Source organism: Balaenoptera musculus, chromosome 15 (assembly GCF_009873245.2).
Source record: "Balaenoptera musculus isolate JJ_BM4_2016_0621 chromosome 15, mBalMus1.pri.v3, whole genome shotgun sequence".
Taxonomy (NCBI): Eukaryota; Metazoa; Chordata; class Mammalia; order Artiodactyla; family Balaenopteridae; genus Balaenoptera; species Balaenoptera musculus.
This window is the reverse complement of record NC_045799.1, coordinates 65582949-65601679: the sequence shown is the minus strand read 5'-3', so window position 1 is coordinate 65601679 and position 18731 is coordinate 65582949. Positions and strand designations below refer to the sequence as shown.

General features: G+C 38.7%; 1 protein-coding gene across 3 annotated transcripts in view; it reads left to right on the top strand.

The window, feature by feature from the left end:
* Positions 1-18731, top strand: part of LOC118880836 (acyl-coenzyme A synthetase ACSM1, mitochondrial-like) — a 60206-nt gene that overhangs the window by 13890 nt on the left and 27585 nt on the right. For all 3 annotated transcript variants that reach the window (XM_036824919.1, XM_036824918.1, XM_036824920.1), the window contains 5 exons: positions 9505-9715; positions 12379-12586; positions 14134-14274; positions 15060-15219; positions 17143-17222. In XM_036824919.1, the coding sequence (XP_036680814.1) occupies positions 9505-9715; positions 12379-12586; positions 14134-14274; positions 15060-15219; positions 17143-17222 (800 nt within the window). The remainder of the gene's footprint in view (positions 1-9504; positions 9716-12378; positions 12587-14133; positions 14275-15059; positions 15220-17142; positions 17223-18731) is intronic.

Sequence of the window (18731 nt, the reverse complement as noted above, 5' to 3'; positions counted from 1 at the left end):
TTTCATTACTTTTTATGGCTGAGTAATATTCCACATATGTGGAATGAATGTGTATATATATATATATATATATATATATAAAATCCATTCATCTATGGATGGGCACTTAGGTGGGTCCCATATTTTGATTATTGTTAATATGTTGCAATGCATATATCTTTTCAAATTAGTGTTTTTGTTTTCTTCAGATAAACACTCAGAAATGGAATTGCTGGATTGTGTAGTAGTTATTTTAAATTTTTTGAGGAACCGCCATACGGTTTTCCATAGTGACTGCACCAATTTACATTCCCACCAACAGTGCACGAGGGTTCCCTTTTCTCCACGTCCTTGCCAACGCTTGATATTTGTTGTCTTTTCAATAATAGCCATTCTGACAGGTGTGGGTTGATACTTCATTGCATTTCCTTGATGATTACTGATGTAGAGCATCTTTTTATCTATCTATTGTCCACCTGTATGCCCTCTTTGGAAAAATGTCTATTCAGGTCCTCTGCCCATTTTTTAATCAAGTTGTTTGCTTTTTTGCCCTTGAGTTGTATGAGCTCTTTGTATACTTTGGATATTAACCCTTTTCAGATATATCTTTGGCAAATATCTTTTCCCATTCAGTAGACTGCCTATCTGTTTTGTTAAAGGCTTCTTTCACCGTGCAAAAGGTTTTTATTTTGATGCGGTCCCATTTGTTTACTTTTGCTTTTGTTACCCTTGCCTAAGGATACAGATTCAAATAAATACTACTTAGATCAGTGTCAAAGACCATACTGCTCTATGTTTTCTTCTGGGACTTTTCTGGTTTTTAGGCCTTATATTTAAATCTTAGTTCCATGCTGAGTTTATTTTTGTATATAGTGTGAGATTCTGTTGCACACAGCTGTCCAGTTTTCCCAAACCATTAATTGAAAAGATTGTCTTTTCTGCATTGTATAGTCTTACCTTTTTTGCTGTAGTTTAATTGACCAAGTAAGTGTGGGTTTGTTTCTGGACTCTATTCTGTTCCATTGATTTTGTCTGTGTTTGTGCCAGTGCCATATTGTTTTGATTACTATAGCTTTGTAGTATAGTTTGAAATCAGGGCGCATGATGCTTCCAGCTTTGTTTTTTTTTCTCAAGATAGTTTTGGCTAATTGGGGTCTTACCATGCGAATTTTAGAATTATTTTTTCAAGTTCTGTGAAAAATGTCATTGATGTTTTGATAGGAATTGCATTAAATCTATAGATTTCCCTCGGAGTCTGGTCATTTTAACAATGTTAATTCTTCCAATCCATGTTTTTGTTATCATCAGTTTCTTTCATCAGTGTGTCAGTTTTCGGGATACAAGTTTTTTTTTGTTTTTTTAAAAAATTTATTTATTTATTTATTTGTGGCTGTGTTGGGTCTTCGTTTCTGTGCAAGGGCTTTCTCTAGTTGTGGCAGGCAGGGACCACTCTTCATCGCGGTGCACAGGCCTCTCACTGTCGTGGCCTCTCTTGTTGCAGAGCACAGGCTGCAGACGCGCAGGCTCAGTAGTTGTGGCTCACGGGCCCAGTTGCTCCGCAGCATGTGGGATCTTCCCAGACCAGGGCTCGAACCCATGTCCTCTGCATTGGCAGGCGGATTCTCAACCGCTGCACCACCAGGGAAGCCCGGGATACAAGTTTTTTACCTCTTTGGTTAGAATTATCCTAGGTGTTTTATTCTTTTTGACACAATTGTAAATGGGATTGTTTTCTTAATTTTTCTTTCTGATAGTTAATTGTTAGTGTATAGAAATGCAACAGAACCCACACAGTTCAAACCTGTGTTGTTCAAGGGTCAACTGTATTTGCTTTATGTATTAGGTGCTCTTATGTGGGCTGCATATATATTTACAATTGTTATATCTTCTTGTTGGATTGATTCCTTTATCATTATGAAATGTCCTTCTTTGTCTCCTGTTACTCTCTTTGTTTTATTTTTTTTATCTTTATTTTTTAAAATTTATTTTATTTATTTATTTTAGGCTGTGTTGTGTCTTCGTTGCTGCGCATGGGCTTTCTCTAGTTGCGGCAAGTGGGAGCTACTCTTCATTGCGGTGCGTGGTCTTCTCATTGTGGTGTCTTCTCTTGTTGTGGAGCAAGGGCTCTAGGCGCGTGGGCTTCAGTAGTTGTGGTGCGAGGGCTCAGTAGTTGCGGCACATGGGCTACAGAGCGCAGGCTAAGTAGTTGTGGCGCCTGGGCTTAGTTTCTCCGCGGCATGTGGGATCTTCTAGCACCAGGGCTCAAACCTGTGTCTGCTGCACTGGCAGGCAGATTCTTTTTTTTTTTTTATTTAATTATTTATTTATTTATTGGCTGCATTGGGTCTTCGTTGCTGTGCGTGGGCTTTCTCTAGTTGCATTGAGCGGGGGCTACTCTTTGTTGAGGTGCGCTGGCTTCTCATTGCAGTGGCTTCTCTTGTGGACCACAGGCTCTAGACATGCGGGCTTCAGTAGTTGTGGCACACGGGCTTAGTTGCTCTGCGGCATGTGGGATCTTCCCGGACCAGGGCTCGAACCCGTGTCCCCTGCATTGGCAGGCGGATTCTTAACCACTGCGCCACCAGGGAAGTCCCTGGCAGGCAGATTCTTAACCACTGCGCTGCCAAGGAAGCCCTGCTCTTTGTTTTAAAGTCTATTTTGTCTGATATGTGTATTGTCGCACCAGCTTTTTTTTTTCACTTCCATTTATGTGGAATACTTTTTTCCATCCCCCGACTTTTTCAGTCTGTGTGTGACTTTAGATCTGAAGTGAGCCTCTTGTAGGCAGGTTATAATGGGTCTTGTTTTTTTTTACCCATTTAGCTACTCTATGTCTTTTGATTGGAATATTAATCCATTTATATTTAAAGTAATTATTGCTAAATATGTAGTTATTGCCATTTTGTTGTTTTCTGATTGTTTTTGTAGTTCCTTTTTTGTTCCTTTCTTCTTTTTTTCCTCTCTTCCCTTGTGATTTGATGACCATGTTTAGTATTATGCTTGAATTTCTTTCACTTTTCTGTGTGTGTACCTATTATAGGTTTTTGGTTTGTGGTTATCATGACATATATATATATATGTATATATATGTGTATATATATATATATATATATATATTTTTTTTTTTTTTTTAAGTTGATGATCTCTTAAGGTCAAATGCATTCTAACCACCCTACATTTTTACTGTTCCCCCCCATGTTTGTTGTTTTTGATGACATATTTTACATATTTTTCTTTTGCATATCCATTAACTACTTATTGTAGGTATAGATGATTTTATTTCTTTGCCTTTTAACATTCCTACATAAGTGGCTCCTGATCTTGGAGAAGTGGCCTAATGTAGGAGATGTCCTATGGGCCCAGCAGCACACTCCCCTCTGGTCACCAGAGGTATATGCTCTAGGGTTGTATGCTCTATGGTTCCCCCCTCTGTGGGCTATGTGGGCCCTTCTGTAGTGGCATGGCCAACTACCGTGGGGGCACTGGTAGTCAAGGCTGGCCCCCAGACTGATTGGCTGACATTTCCTGTCTCATGTAGTGGTTGCCAGCCTGTAGGCAGGGCTGGTTCCTGATGTGGCTGGCCATGTGGCCTGGGGTGTTCCAGGGCTGATATTGGCCCTGGTGGGTGAAGCTGGATCCTGGGATAGCTGGCCATGGGGTTAGGGCACCTGGAGCTGGGGTTGGTCCACCGGTGATTGGGATCATCTTTAGATTTAATTTAACCCTGAAATTCCTTATTTATATTCCAGAGTTGTTGTTTTTTATTTATTCATTCAGTACATATTTAACGAACATTACTATATACCAGGTGCTCTTCTAAGAGCTTTGATAAAGAATTTAAAAGTTATCACTAATTTTTTGTTGTTGTTTTATTGAGATATAATTGAAATATAATTATCACTGTTTTCCTAAAAAAACAAAAACCAGCAGTTTTTCAGGTCAGACTCAACACACTAGCATGCATATCGAAATATTTAGACATAAAATCTGGGGTTTTCATTGCAGAAAAGCTTTTAGTAAAGGATTTAACTTTTTTTTTAATACATAGGTTATTAAGATTTCTATTCATCAACTTTGGAAAGTTAAATTTTTTTAGCAATTTGTTCATTTCATTCAAAATATCATAAAGTTATTTTTTGACATAAAGTTATTAATATTTTTATTATTGCTATTTTAATGTCTGTAAGATTTGTAATAATGTACACCTTTTATTCTTGATATTTTTAATATGTTTATTCTCTTTTTTTTTCTTGATAAGTCTTCCTAAGAGTTTACGAATTTTATAAATCTTTTCAAAACCAGTTTTGGTTTTACTGATATACTCTATTGTGTATTTGCTCTCCATTTGATTGATGCCTACTGTTATCTTTATTATTTCTTTTCTTGTATGCTCCCTTGATTAATTTGTTATTCTTTTTTTAGCTTCTTGAAATGGAAGCTTATGTCCTTACTTTTAACCCTTCCTTCTTTTCCAATATATGCATTAAAAGTATAAATTTCCCACTAAGCACTCCTTTTAGGTACATTATACAAATTTTGATATGTCATATTTTATTACCATTCTGTTCAAAATATTTTTTATTTGCCTTTTGATTCTTCTCTGGCCCATAGATTACATAGAAATGTATTGGTTAGTTTCCTGATAGTTGAGATGGGTTTCTCATTGTCTTCTTGTTAATGATTTCTAGCTTAATTTCATTGTAGTCAAAAAGTACACTCTGACTTTTGAAATTTCTGGAGGTTAGTAAACATTACAAATACAATGGAAGAGAATGTGAGTTATATCATTGTTGGGGAAAGTGTTTTATCTGTGTCAGTTAGGATTTAAATTCTATGAAATCTATCATATTCTATCATTAATTTACAGAAATTATAGAAATTCTACTTGTATTTCATTTTAATTAAAAATGAAGCAAGCCCTTTCTATAGGCAATAAATTCTTATGTGTTTTAACATTCAGAAAGAATCATCTCATTCATTAATCACATGAGTAATTGATCTACTTTCCAATTTTCCTTCTTTAAAGCATATTTTAGTTAGAGATTAACAAGGAGTAGCTATGTAGGTTTTTGTTTATTTAAATCAACTGTTTTGATCTATAATTTACCTAGAATACAATTCACACATTTTATGTGAAAGTTTAATAAGTTTTAGAACATTTCTACCACCTCAAAAATTTCCTTTTGTCCTTTCCTAGTCAATACCCACCCACCCCCACCCTGAGCCCCAGGTAGACACTAATTTGCTGTCACTAGCCATTATATTTCTCTTTCCTAGGGTTTCATAGAAATGGAATAATATAAGATGCACTCTTTTGTGTCTGGTTTCTTTTACTCAGCATGTTTTTGAGATTCATTCATATTGTTTTGTGTATTACTTCTTCATTCCTTTTTATTGCTGAGTTAGTGTTTTATTTTTTAGATCTATTTCTCAATTCCCTTTGGCTTCAAACTTCCCTGCATAAAACTTTAAATCTCATATCCAGTTTAAAGGTGGTGTTTTATCTTCTTGAAAACATGCTAATCTTAATATCACATTATCAGATTAATTCTGAGCCCCCAAAACCATAAATGCTTAAGCAATATCTTCTTCAAGTTGCAAGAGTTAAGAGTCTAAACTTTTGTCTGAATTAAGACAACAATTGTTTTTACCTTGATACCCCAAACTTTCTATCATTTTGTAAACTCATACAGAAATATTATATAATCTGTTCCCCTTATATAGACAGTGCACAACTAGTCATTTATACTTGCTAACATTCCTTAATCTGTTGGAGAATATTTTTTTCATAGCACTGATTTTTCCATAGATATGAATATATGTATATACATATATCTGTGTGTGTGTGTGTATGTATGTATGTATGTATATAAGTCTTGTCTCAGGTGAGACACACTCTTTTGTTCCAATCATATGAGGCAAAGATGGTAGGATCATGTTTGCACATATGTGGGAAATAATTTCTGGAAGATTATACACCAAACAGTTATCAGTGTTGACCTTCAGGGAGTGAAAATGTGATGAGAAATTTGAAGAAATTTTTCTGTTAATAAGAAATTTTTCTGTTAGTAAGATTGTGCATTGCCTGAACTTTTACTCTGAACATGCTTTGTTTGGGGAATTAAAAAAACTTTAAAAAATCATTTTACTTGGGGAAAATAAAAGACTTGATTTAAACAAGAAAATGAAAATTGTCCATAAACATTTAAAACTGTTTACATACATGTGTCTTGTATGTCTTGTTCACCATTGTATCCTTTTGGTCTAAGAACAGTGCCAAAGAAATAATGAGAACTTAGCAAATATATATTGAATGAATGAATGGATACTATTATATAAATTTGGATTTAATGTAAATATGGTTTTGCTTTTCTAAATTGATATTGTATTATAAGATTTTTACTGCAAAAATATTCTGAAAGTTTTCTTGATTGGTTTAATCATATTCCATAACATGGAAGTAACAATTCTGTCAACAGCATATAGTTGAATTCTAGGTTTTTTATCCATTTTGCCAATCTAGTTCTTTTGATTGGGGAATTTCATTCACTTACATTTAAAGTAATTACTGATAAGGATGACTTACTGTTGCCATATTGTTAATTGATTCCTTGATGTCACAGCTTTTGTGTCCCTCAGCTCATCCCTTACTGCCTTCCTCTGTATTTAGTTGATTTTTTGTAGTGATATGTTTTGATTTTCTTTTCGTTTCCTTTTGGGAATATTCTGTAGATAATTTCTTTGTGATTACCATGGGGATTACATATAACATTCCAAATTATAACACTTCATTTTAAACTAATAACAACTTAACTTCGTTCACATACAAAACCCTACTGTTTTCCAGTTCCCTTGCACCTTCCTATATTATGTTATTGATTTCACAAACTATATCTTTACAAATTGTCTACCCATTAAGATAGATTTATAATTATTTTTTATGCTTTTGTGGTTTCCATACAGTGAAAGAATAAAATGTGAAGTTATGAACCAAAATTATAACAATACTGTTTTTTTTTTTTTTAAAAATTCACGTTCTTTTATTTATTTATTTATTTATGACTGTGTTGAGTCTTCGTTTCTGTGCGAGGGCTTTCTCTAGTTGCAGCAAGTGGGGACCACTCTTCATCGCGGTGCGCGGGCCTCTCACCATCGCAGCCTCTCAACAATACTGTTTTTATATTTGTCTTTGTATCTATCTTTATTAAAGAACTTTATACTTTTATATTTAAGTTACTCTCTAATGTCCTTTCATTTCAACTTGAACTCCTTTTAGCATTTCTTGTAGGGAAAGTCTAAGGATAATGAATTCCCTCAGTGTTGTTTTTGTTTTTATCTGAGAATGTCCTAATTTCTCCCTCAGTATTAAAAACTTTTTAATTTATATTGGAGTATAGCTGATTAACAATGTTGTGATAGTTTCATGTGCACGGTGAAGCAACTCAGCCATACATATTCTCCCTCATTTTTGATGGACAATTTTGCTAGATATAGAATTTTTGGTTGATAGTTTTTTCTTCCTTATCACTTTAAATATATAATCTCACTGCCTTCTGGTCTTCAATCCACTGGTAATCTTATTAAGAATTTCACCTGATGAGTCACTTTTCTCTTGCTGCTTTTAAGATGCTCTCTTTGTCTTTGTCTTCTGTAGTTCGATTGTAATGTCTCTCTGTGGGTGTCTGGGTTTTCCTACTTGGAGTTCATTGAGCCTCTTGTATTTGTCTCTCCATGCTTTTCCTCAAGTTTGAGAAGTTTTTAGCCATTATTACTTCAGATAAGTTCTATGCTCCATTTTCTCTCTTTCTTCTCCTTCTGATATTCCCATAATGTGTATGTTGGTCTCTTTGATTGTGCCCCATAAGTTTCTTAGGCTCTGTTCATTTTTCTTCTTGTATGTTTCTTTTTGCTCTTCTGACTCAATAATTTTAGATGACTTGTCTTCAAGTTTACTGATTCTTTCTTCTGCCTACTCAAGTCTGCTGTTGAGTCCCTTTGTGAAGTTTTCAATTCAATTATTGTATTTTTCAGCTCCAGAATTTCTGTTTGGTTCTTTTTATAATTTGTATCTCTTTGTTGATATTCTCGTTTTGTGCATATATTATTTTCCTGATTTGCTTTAGTTCTTTGTGTTTTCTGTTAGCTCTTTCAGTGTATTTAAGACAGTCATTTAAAAACCTTTGTCTAGTAACTGCAGCCTATGTCTCTTTAGGGTCAGTTTCTGGAGATTCATGTGGTTACTTTCAATAGGCTGCTTCTCTTTTTCTTTGTAGACCTTGTGATCTGTTGTTAAAAATTGGATATTTAAAAACAATAGCCACCTCTGTCAGTCTTTGCAGACTGGCTCCATGCAGGGAAAGACCTTCAATAATCTGCTCAGTATGAAAACTTAAGGTCTTCTCTGGCATGTGTCTTTCCTGGTCCTGTGCATGTGCTTTTATTTTTTTCTAGTTTTGGCTGCTCGTTAACGTTTTAACTTTCTTAAAAGTCTGCTTCTTCTGGGGGACTTAAATGTTCTATTCTTTCTTTGTCTGTAGTCTCTAATCCCTAGGTAACCACAGGTCTACAGTTTCCACACACTGTGACATCTGCCACTGTTTTCAGATACCTCCAATATGCCCTCATACCCATCTGAGCTCCAAGTCAGTCAAGACAGAAACCAGTGCCTAAGGCCGCCTCCAGACAAGCCAGAATGTTGCACACAAGTTTCAGTCTTTTTCATCTATCCTAGGGGAGGGGCTGGGAATTGGGTGGCTTCCTCTGACTGCACTGTACCACATCAGAGAGCGGGTGGTGCAAGAATAAGCAAAAACACCACAAAATTTCTTACCATTTTGGTTATGACTTTTTATTGTTTGGGCATTTGTTGGTTGCTGTGGATTTGTGACTCTTTTCTAAATTCCTACAAAGCCATCGTAATCTATTGTTGTTTACTTGATGTTTTTGTGAGGGGGAAAAAGGCTCTGGAGCTTCCAAGACTGACTTCTTGCACCGCTTGAGGTACCTTAATTTAAAAAATAATTTCCCCAAATATTCAGGAATTAAATTATCCTCTTTTATTTTGTTGTAATAATAATAACAGTAATTTTATTGAGCACCTACTGTATGCCACGCACTGTTATACACACTTGACCTTTTAAAATAATTAATTTGAACTTTACTACATTCTAGGTAGTATTATTATACCCGTTTCATAGGTGAGAAAACTGAGGCACAGAGAGTAACCTACTGTCCATGTGGAACTAAGACAGACACATGGGGAATAAAATTGTAAGTCTTCAATAAGTAACATGAAGGCTCTTCATGGTTTTATGTGACTTAAGAGGAGGGGGTTACAGTAGGCCAGAAGAAGTTGGCTGGATCACACCTCCCCCCAACTTCTCTTGGCGCTATAAATGCTTTAAAATGGGATCTCAGACCTTGAGCTACACTCACAGTGGAACGTGACTGTGGTGGTGGATTGGCCAAATTAGTGCCCCTTTCCTTTGAAGCAGGAAATAACATGTAGCATATGATCCTAACCAGGAAGGCAAGAGAGGTCCAAACCCAGCCCTGTGGTGGGTGAATAACCAAGGGGATGAAGTGAAGTGGAGTTTCAGAGAGATGACAGACTTAACCCGTCGTGCAGCCAACGTCTTCACACAGAGCTGTGGCCTCCAGGAGGGAGACAATCTAGCCTTGATTCTGCCTCGAGTGCCTGAGTGGTGGCTGGTGATCATGGGCTGCATCCGAACAGGTCAGTGACCCAAGCAGACCTTTGGGCTCACCTAGAGCCAATTTGTCCTGAAATATTAGGTGCTTTCTCTTCCCCCCAATTTTTCTTTTCTTTTTTTTTTTTTTAAACATTTATGCTGAACTTGAAACATGTATTTTTTTTGTTTTTTAAAATTTTATTTATTTATTTATTTATGGCTGTGTTGGGTCTTCATCTCTGCACGAGGGCTCCCTCCAGTTGCGGCAAGTGGCGGCCACTCCTCATCGTGGCGCGTGGGCCTCTCACCATCGCAGCCTCTCTTGTTGCGGAGCACAGGCTCCAGACGCGCAGGCTCAGCAATTGTGGCTCACGGGCGTAGTCGCTCCGCGGCACGTGGGATCCTCCTAGACCAGGGCTCGAACCTGTGTCCCCTGCATTGGCAGGCAGACTCTCAACCACTGCGCCACCAGGGAAGCCCCCCACCCCCAATTTTTCTTCTTCACAGTCTTTCTTTTTCTCAGACTCACTAAAATATTATTTTACTCCTTCTCAACCGCTCTCTCCCTTATACTCACACGCTCTCAAACACAATGCCGTAATTCTCTCTCTCTCTCTCACACACATGTGCACACACACACACACACACACACACACACACTTTCTCTTACACGGTCTCAGACATACTTGCTTTTTTATAAGATTCATCAGTTGTTAACGTTTTGCCATATTTGAGCCCTCTCTCCCAGTGAGTCATTTAAGAATCAGTTGCAGACACTGTGACACCCATAAACACCAGATAAACACTGGAGCATGCGTCTGCTAAGATCCAAGACATTTCCTTCACATAACCACAGTAGATTTATCACACAAGAAGTTTAACACTGATGCAATATAGTTACGTGATATACATCCATCGTCAAAATTCCTCGATTGTCCCAATAATGTCCTTTATAGCATTTATTTGGTTTAAATCAAAAATCCAATGCATTGCATTTAGTTGTTATACCTCCCCCGTCTCCTTTAATCTAGAATGTTTCTCTATGTTCTACACTGTCTACATGACGATGATAATTTTGAAGCGTCTAAGCCAGTTGTTTTGCAGAAGGTCCATCAAAATTTGTATTCCTGACTCCTTCTTCATGATTATCTTCAGGTTAGACATTTTTAGCCCAGGTACTAGAAGGGCAATATTGTGTCTTCCTTGGTGCATCACATTGGGGATATATAAAGTTGGTTTCCCCTAATATCATTGATGTTGTTTTATCACTTTAGAAAGGTAGTATCCACCTTTGTAAAGGTACCTTTTCCCTTTGTAGTTAGTAAGTAATCTGTCGTGTAATATTTATGGGACTGTGTGAATATCCTGTTCCCCAGCTGTCTTTCACCTTATGGTTTGAGAATCCACTGATGATTCTTGACTGAAGTGAATATTTTAATGGTGGTCGTTTATTAGGATTTTCTATTTATATCATTCTCTCTACATTTATTAGTTGGCATTCTTCTATAGAGATTTTCCTTTCCCTTTTAATTGCTTATCTCTGCATGAATCTATATAATCAGTATGGGACTCATGGATTCTTTTTTGAATCGCTTCAGTTGTTGTATAATGCATGCTCATACAACAATATGTCGTGCTCTTGCTCACATATTCTCTGTCTCATGTTTTCTCACAAATAGTTGATTAATCCATCAAGATCAAGAATTAACAGCAGTGGCTGAGGGAGTATAGAGAAGCCATGCCATCTGTATAGTGAAGAGATTGTCCATGAGAAACCCAAGACATGAATTGAGACCTCTGAGATAAGAAGAATTAAAGAGGAGTAGAAGCAAAGGACGGAAATTCCAAGAATGGTCATAACACATGGAAATGCCTAGAGTCAGGAGTAGCCTATACGAAGAATGGTCATCTTGAAATAGAGAATAGAGTTGTGGGAGAGAAAGATGGAGAGTGAGCAGTGCCCTCAAAGTCAGGATGGGGAGTGTGGTGTTTTCCTGGAGAGAGGGTCCAGGTGTTAGTGAAGAGAAGAAATGTGGAGGGGAAAAAGTCAGTGCTCTGTGGAACTAAGCAAGCTAATAATACGGAAGGTGGGTAGTAGGAAGATTCAGGACAGGGCATCTGGTGGAGAAATTAGAATACAATAGGGACACACAAAGACTTGAGCTAATTGTTGGTGATGGAAGATGGAAGGGAAAGTAGAAAAGTTCAAAGTACATTGTAGTTAACTTTGGGTATGACGAACGAAGGAAAGAGGGGAAATTCAAGATGACACAAGGAATGATGACAAGAGATGACAAGAGATTCACGATGACAGAGAAGGAAGTGAGAGGAGAAAAATGAGGGCAGGGATGCAGTGTCAGGGACACTGTCCTACTTGTATCTTTCCCAGATCCTGTGTAAATTTGTATAAAGAAGGACTCACCTGTCTACTGGCTAGATCCATTTAGAGTAGAAATTATTAGGGCAGGGTTTTCAAATTTTAATGTGCATAGAAATCCCTTGGAGATCTTGTTAAAATGCAGATTCTGATTCAGTAAGTTTGGGGTGGGGTGTGAGATTCTGTGTCCTAGGCGGTGTTGATGCTGTGGACCATACTTTGCATATCAAGAAGTTAGGGGATTTCTATGCAGATAAACCAGGTCTGACAGCCAAGGTTGTGAGGCTGTGAAAGAGATACCAGAACAAGCAGTTTCTTTCTCATCCCTAGGGATCGTCTTCATGCCAGGGACCACCCAGATGAAGGCCAAGGACATTCTCTACCGACTACAAGTGTCTAAAGCCAAGGGCATCGTGACCACAGATACCCTTGCCCCAGAGGTGGATTCTGTGGCCTCTGAGTGTCCTGCTCTGAAAACCAAGCTCCTGGTGTCTGACCACAGCCGTAAAGGGTGGCTGGACTTCCGATCACTGATTCAGTGAGTTTCTGGTCTGATGAATGTGCTTTCTGAGGAATGGCAGGAGAAAGCCACTCACTGCCAAGTGCTGGTAGAGAAGCAGCCAGTGGGAGGAAGCTCCCAGGTCTGAGCCTCTCTTCACAGCTACGTCACTGATTTGCTGTGCAACCTTGGGCTAGTTCCTTCTCCTCTCTTGGCTGCAATTGCTTTCTGTATAAAATGAGGAAATTGAACTTCTATGGCTCTCTCACTAAAATTTAATCACCCCTGTGCAAAGGAGATGTGTAAAGTCAGAGGGTTATTGTGTTGCATTTTCCTTGTAGGTGGGGAATCTGAATATTATTTTTATGTAAATAATTAGCAATTAAAGAAATTGAACGAAAGGTTAAGATGAATTTTTAAGGTGTAACTTGAGACTGAGAAAAAAATGACAGGCAGCTTTGGGAGCAAACACTTTCCATGTCTTAGGGGGTGGGTGTCTATAGGGACACCTTGAAGGGAAAGTTAGGGAAGTGCTAAAGGTAAGAAAGACCGCTCCGCCTCCAAAACTCTGATTCTGCAAGCCTTCAGACATTCTTCATATCACACACAAACCATGCTGGATTTGTTTTCTTGAAGTAATTCCACAGTTTTTAAAGCTCTTTACTTCAACCCCCAATGGCAAATATTACAGTGAAATCACATCTTATGCTAGATTCTAAAGTCAGAGAATTAGATTAAAATAGCTTAAACAAAGAATACTCATTAAAACTCGCCTAAATTGCCCAGACTCAGTATGGTATCATTTCTCCACAAGAGCCAGTGCTTCCTCCAGCACTGGGATTACTTGCAGCCTCTCTGACTGAGTACTATAGGAAGCTTACATTTACAATTGTAATAGGCCCAAGAAAGAGACTCTCAGCCAAGGAGAAGCTCCCCAAGAACCGAGGCAGATGGAGGGAGCTACGGATTCTACCTTCCACCTCTAGCTCATGCTAGGGCAGATGTACATATATATATTCTTTACACTCTCATTCTCCCTAGCTTTCTCTTTCCCACCCCTCAACACCAAGTTTATGAGGTTAAATTCCCATGAAGCTAGTCTGTGTAAAATACAAGGTTAGCAGTGTAACTAAAAGCATAGTATACGGATCACACTGTCTGAATTTGAATCTTAGCTCTGCAACTTGCTGGCTATATGTCTTCAGGTAAGTTACCTAACCTCTCTGAGCCTCAGTTCCCTCATCTATAAAATGGGCATAAAAGCAGTACTTACCTCTTAGGGTTGCTATGAAGATTGAATGAGTTCTTATTTGTAAATCATTTAGAGCATTGTCTGGAATCATTGGCAATACTATTTCAATGTTTATTAGACTAAAAATAATCCATCATATTTTCCCCACTTTTTAAAATGAAGAAATGTCAGTCCACCTATCCAAGTCACCCATAAACTTTGTTTGATGCCTAATACTGGGAGTTGCAAACCCCAGTTTTCTGACTCTAAGCCTCATATTGCTTCTTTTGCTTCCCCAGAGGATGGAAAAACAGGAAACATGACTTCTGTCCTTTTGTATTGAATCCCTTTGCAGATCAGAATCCCCAGTTCACACCTGTATTAAGTCAAAGACCCTGGACCCAATGGCCATCTTCTTCACCAGTGGGACCACAGGCTTCCCCAAGATGGCAAAGCACAGCCATGGACTTGCTCTGCGATCCTTCTTCCCTTCATGGTAGGAGAGAGGGCACCAGCTTAGAAGCTGGGCCACAGATCTGGGGTGAAGTGTGTATGTATATGTGTATGTGCTGGGAAAGGAACTCTTGGTGGAACTGACCCCATGCTGTTTATCCTTTCTGCTCTCTTTGGTTCAGACCCCTAAGGGTGTGAGAAGTATAGACTATGTATGAGTGTTTGCTGACAGAGGCATCTGAATGACAAAGGAGGCACATTTGGGTCCTACCTGAGCACCTTCACAGCAGGCATGGAGGAGATGTGGGTGGAAACAGCAGGCATTCTGCTAACCACACAAATGACAAGCCCCTGTGTCCCTGTCAGTAGTTCCAGGGTTTGGTGGGGAAAGATAAAATGCTCCAGCAATGTGACCTTATGTGACAGGTCCTCTCCTCTCCTCGATTGTGGACAAATCCGGCATGAAGTTTCCCAATCATGAACTGTTAGGGAAAAATAATACCTGGAACTAAGCCACACCAAGCCACTGCCCTAACCTGGAACAAACATAGAGGCTGAAGCTGGGTTAACCATTTAATCAATTTTAAACCAAACTCTTCTCCCTTCTCCCCGTCCCCCAACTAGTAATATTCAAACCAGACCACGTTCTGTATACTTTGTACCTTATTAACCAGACCAGGGGGACAAAGAAGGCTTTTTGTAGACATTTGGTATCTGTGCTAATGATAACAACTGAGTAGCAAAATCCTGGAGAATGGGGGTGGAGAAAAGGGAAGGATAGTATAGTAGTCAGAATAGTATCTGAGGCTAACTGTATTTTGGAGTTAGCAGGAAATTACTGCAGCTGAAGACGTCTGATGTCCTCTGGTGCCTGTCAGACACAGGCTGGGTTCTGGCTGTCCTGGGGTCCCTGCTTGAACCATGGACAGCGGGGTCTACAGTCTTTGTCCATCATCTGCCCCAATTTGACCCCAAGGTCATTGTACAGGTAAGAAGACGAACCTTTCGATATCAACAAACTCCCAGAAAAAACTCATTTCGAGTTCAAAAACTGGATCCAACTGAGAAAATACTTTATTTAGCAAAGAAGCCTCTTAGTATAATATAACCCTGGTTCTGGGTTTCTCAAATGTGAAGGACTGAATCAATCATTGTATCAGAATTACATCAAGATGTAACTCTGAAGAAAACACATATTCCAAACCTTTCCCTAGACCTATGGATCAAACTTGTGGACCTGGGAACCAGAATATACATTTTGAGATATGAAAGCAAACAGAACAAGCTCAGGTCTCCTGTATCCTGGATCCTGGCTCTACCAGGGCCAGGTAGCTGGTGTGTGAATGTTGTATTTGTGTGGCTACTCAATTTAATGACGTATTTAGAAACTAAGGTGTTGGAATATGACAGATCTAGTTTCGTATCCCATGATTGACATTTATTAGTGGTTTACTTACCACTCTGAGCTTCAGTTTCCTTATCTGTAAAAGGAGAGTCTTAATGGTTACTATCTCCACAAAATTGTTGGGAATATTAATGAGATGACATAGGAAAGGTGTGTAAAGTGCTTAGCCCTGAAACTAGCACAGAGAGAACACTCAGTAAGTGGTAGCAGTTGCTGTTATGCATACACCATGATAATAACTGAGGTCACCTGCGTGAACTCCTTCAACGTATTTCTCTTCACTTAAAAATTGTCTTTGTGTCTCCACTCACTCCCCTGCTTTCTATCTCAGAGGCAGACCTGCCCCTTCACCTCTCAACGTCCAACTCCCTCCCGACAACTGCTGCCGATCCTGTTCTTTTCCCTGCCCTTCTGTTTGGAGCCCCTCTCTATTAATCTTTAACTCCTTAAACCTTTTCTCCTGTATTTTCAATCTCTCACTTTTCATTGGCTCTACTCCCTCAGTCCATAGACATATTCAAAGTTCCTCATCCTAAGAACACCTTCCCTTCACCCTGGTACACCTTGGACCAGCCCCGTCTCTCCTCCCTTAAGGTCAAATTGCTCCATAGCACATTCTGCACTTGCTACAGCTACCGCCTGTTCCCCCAGCTTAGTCCTGAGCACCGCAGTCATCCAAGGCTCTGCCCTCAACTGTCCCTCCCCTCTAAGCAGCTGCCTTTACTTCCATTTCTCCAGCAGGTACATCTACTCAGGTGGCTCTCAAAACTGTCCAGTCTTCTCTCTCCAGGCTAGTTCCCCCCTGTTTTTCTGCTGGTTGGTTAAGTTCATCTGATCATCCCTCCAGCACCTGAAACTGTACCTCCCACTTCTCACTCCCTGTCCCTGTGTCAATATCCGCCTCTCCGTCATTATTTTCTGCCTGCATCCTGCCAGCCTCTGAGGCATAAAACTGCACAAGCCACACTGACTCCACCTCTCTCCTTCCCCCACCAGGTCTAATTCTCCTTCCCCTACAAGGGGTGTCCCCAGAGTCTCAGTGTATTTTAAGCTTGAATGATTTCAAAGAATTGAGTCTACAAATTTACCCCCATCCCTGCATTTGAAAGTTTAATTGTTTAATTTACTTTACACTTATTACTTTCGTGAATTTTTAAAAATAAACTTTTAAAATTACTTGGTTTCAGTCTCTCCTATTGAAGATGGGAGATAGTGACTAAAACGAAAAATGTTAAATTAAAAATTTCCTATTCAAATTCACAAAACAAAACTTTCCCTTCATTCCCTCCTTACCCATCCCCTCAACTTAGACTTCCTTGTGTTGCTCCAGTAGTACCTGACACATTCCATGTACGGAATTCATGCTCAATTTAGGTATACTGAAAGAATTAACAGATGAATAAATGGGCTCTCCTAGAGGAGAGGTCAGAGTTAAAATGCTAATAACAAATCTATATTTTAAATCTTAATTGTAAAAATAAAATTTTTTCTCTCCTAACTTTCTAGACTTTATTCAAATACCCTATTACCCAATGCCTTGCTGCGCCCTCTGTATTTCGAATGATTCTGCAGCAGAATTCCACCAGGTATGGTAGAAGTGGCTGCAGTTGGTAACAGGAATCGTCGGGTAGGATTTTAAGTAATCTGATGCACTGTGGTCTGACTGATTTTAGCTATGGTTCTTTGAGGATACTGTGTGTGGGGGGGGGGCGGTAAATGTTGGTGGTGATATTTAGCAGCTAGTCTAATTGGTTCTTTAAACAGAATTCAGAGAACCAAATGAAACACTCAGTGAGCCTTGCATCATTGTGGGTTTTTTTTTTTATAAACATTTTTGTTGTGAAATAAACATACAGAAAACTATATAAGATATACATTTACAGATTAATGAATTGTCGAAAATAAAACACTTATGCAACCGCTCACCCAAGGCACAGAAATAGAACATGGCCAGTGGCCCCAGAGACCTCCTCATGCCTCTCCATCTCCACTAAAGGAATCCACTATCTTGGCTTTTATGGTGTTCATTTCCTTATTTTCCCTCATAGTTTACATAGGAAATATCCCTAGGCAAATTACTCTACTTTACTTGCTTTTGAACTTCGTGTAATCGTACATTATTCCATAATATCTGGCTTCTTTTTTCAACATTATGTTTCTAAGAAGTGTCCATGTTGTTACATAAGCTAGAGTTAATTTTCATTGCTGTATAACATTACATTTTATGAAAGTAGCACATTTTAAATCAGTTCTATTATTGGGCATTTGGGTAGTTTTCAGTTTGGGGCTATTGATGATTAATGCTGCATTGAATTTTTGAACATGTACATAAACACGTAATCACACATTGCTGTAGATCTTCTCAGGGAGAGGAATTGCTAGGTCACACTGACATTGCACCCTACTACCTTATTTCCCAAAGTATTGAACCAAGGTATGCTCCCCCTAGCAGGGGAGGAGAATTCCCATTGTTCCACATCTTTGGCAATATTTGTTTTGGTCCAAGTTTTAATTTTTGCCAATCTGATGGGTATGTAGTATCACACTGTAATTTTATTTTTGCATTTCCACATGTTTGTGGATTAATTTTTAACTCACCTGATCTGCTCTTTGAACCTTATGGTTGTTTATGTATCTTTTAGCAACTCTGAAATTGAAATGGCTACTTCAAAATCAGAGCTAACATGTTTTAGACATATAAGACTTAAAATATCAAGGAGTTCAATTTATGAACGTAACTGAAATACAGCTTGATTTTATTCATGAACCCTCAATCTGACAGAATTATGTTTCCAACTGTATTTCAAAGCTCCTATTACAACTACTTGTTGCAAAGTTCTTGAGGTAGTGAACAAACCCCATAAAAATTCAACCAGGGCATGAATATTGACTCTGTTGGAGACTCTGCCCATTTTATGTACTTTGGATAAAGCTCAAGAAGAATGAGGAACATACTCCCAACGAAGCCAGCTCTCCTGTCCATCACTACAGGCTCTGTATATACGAGGAGAGGGTGACAAGGGATTCTGCCACCTCCCTCATCCCTACGAGCTAGATCAGCTCAGCCCCATGCAAGGTGGTACTAAGACCCCAAT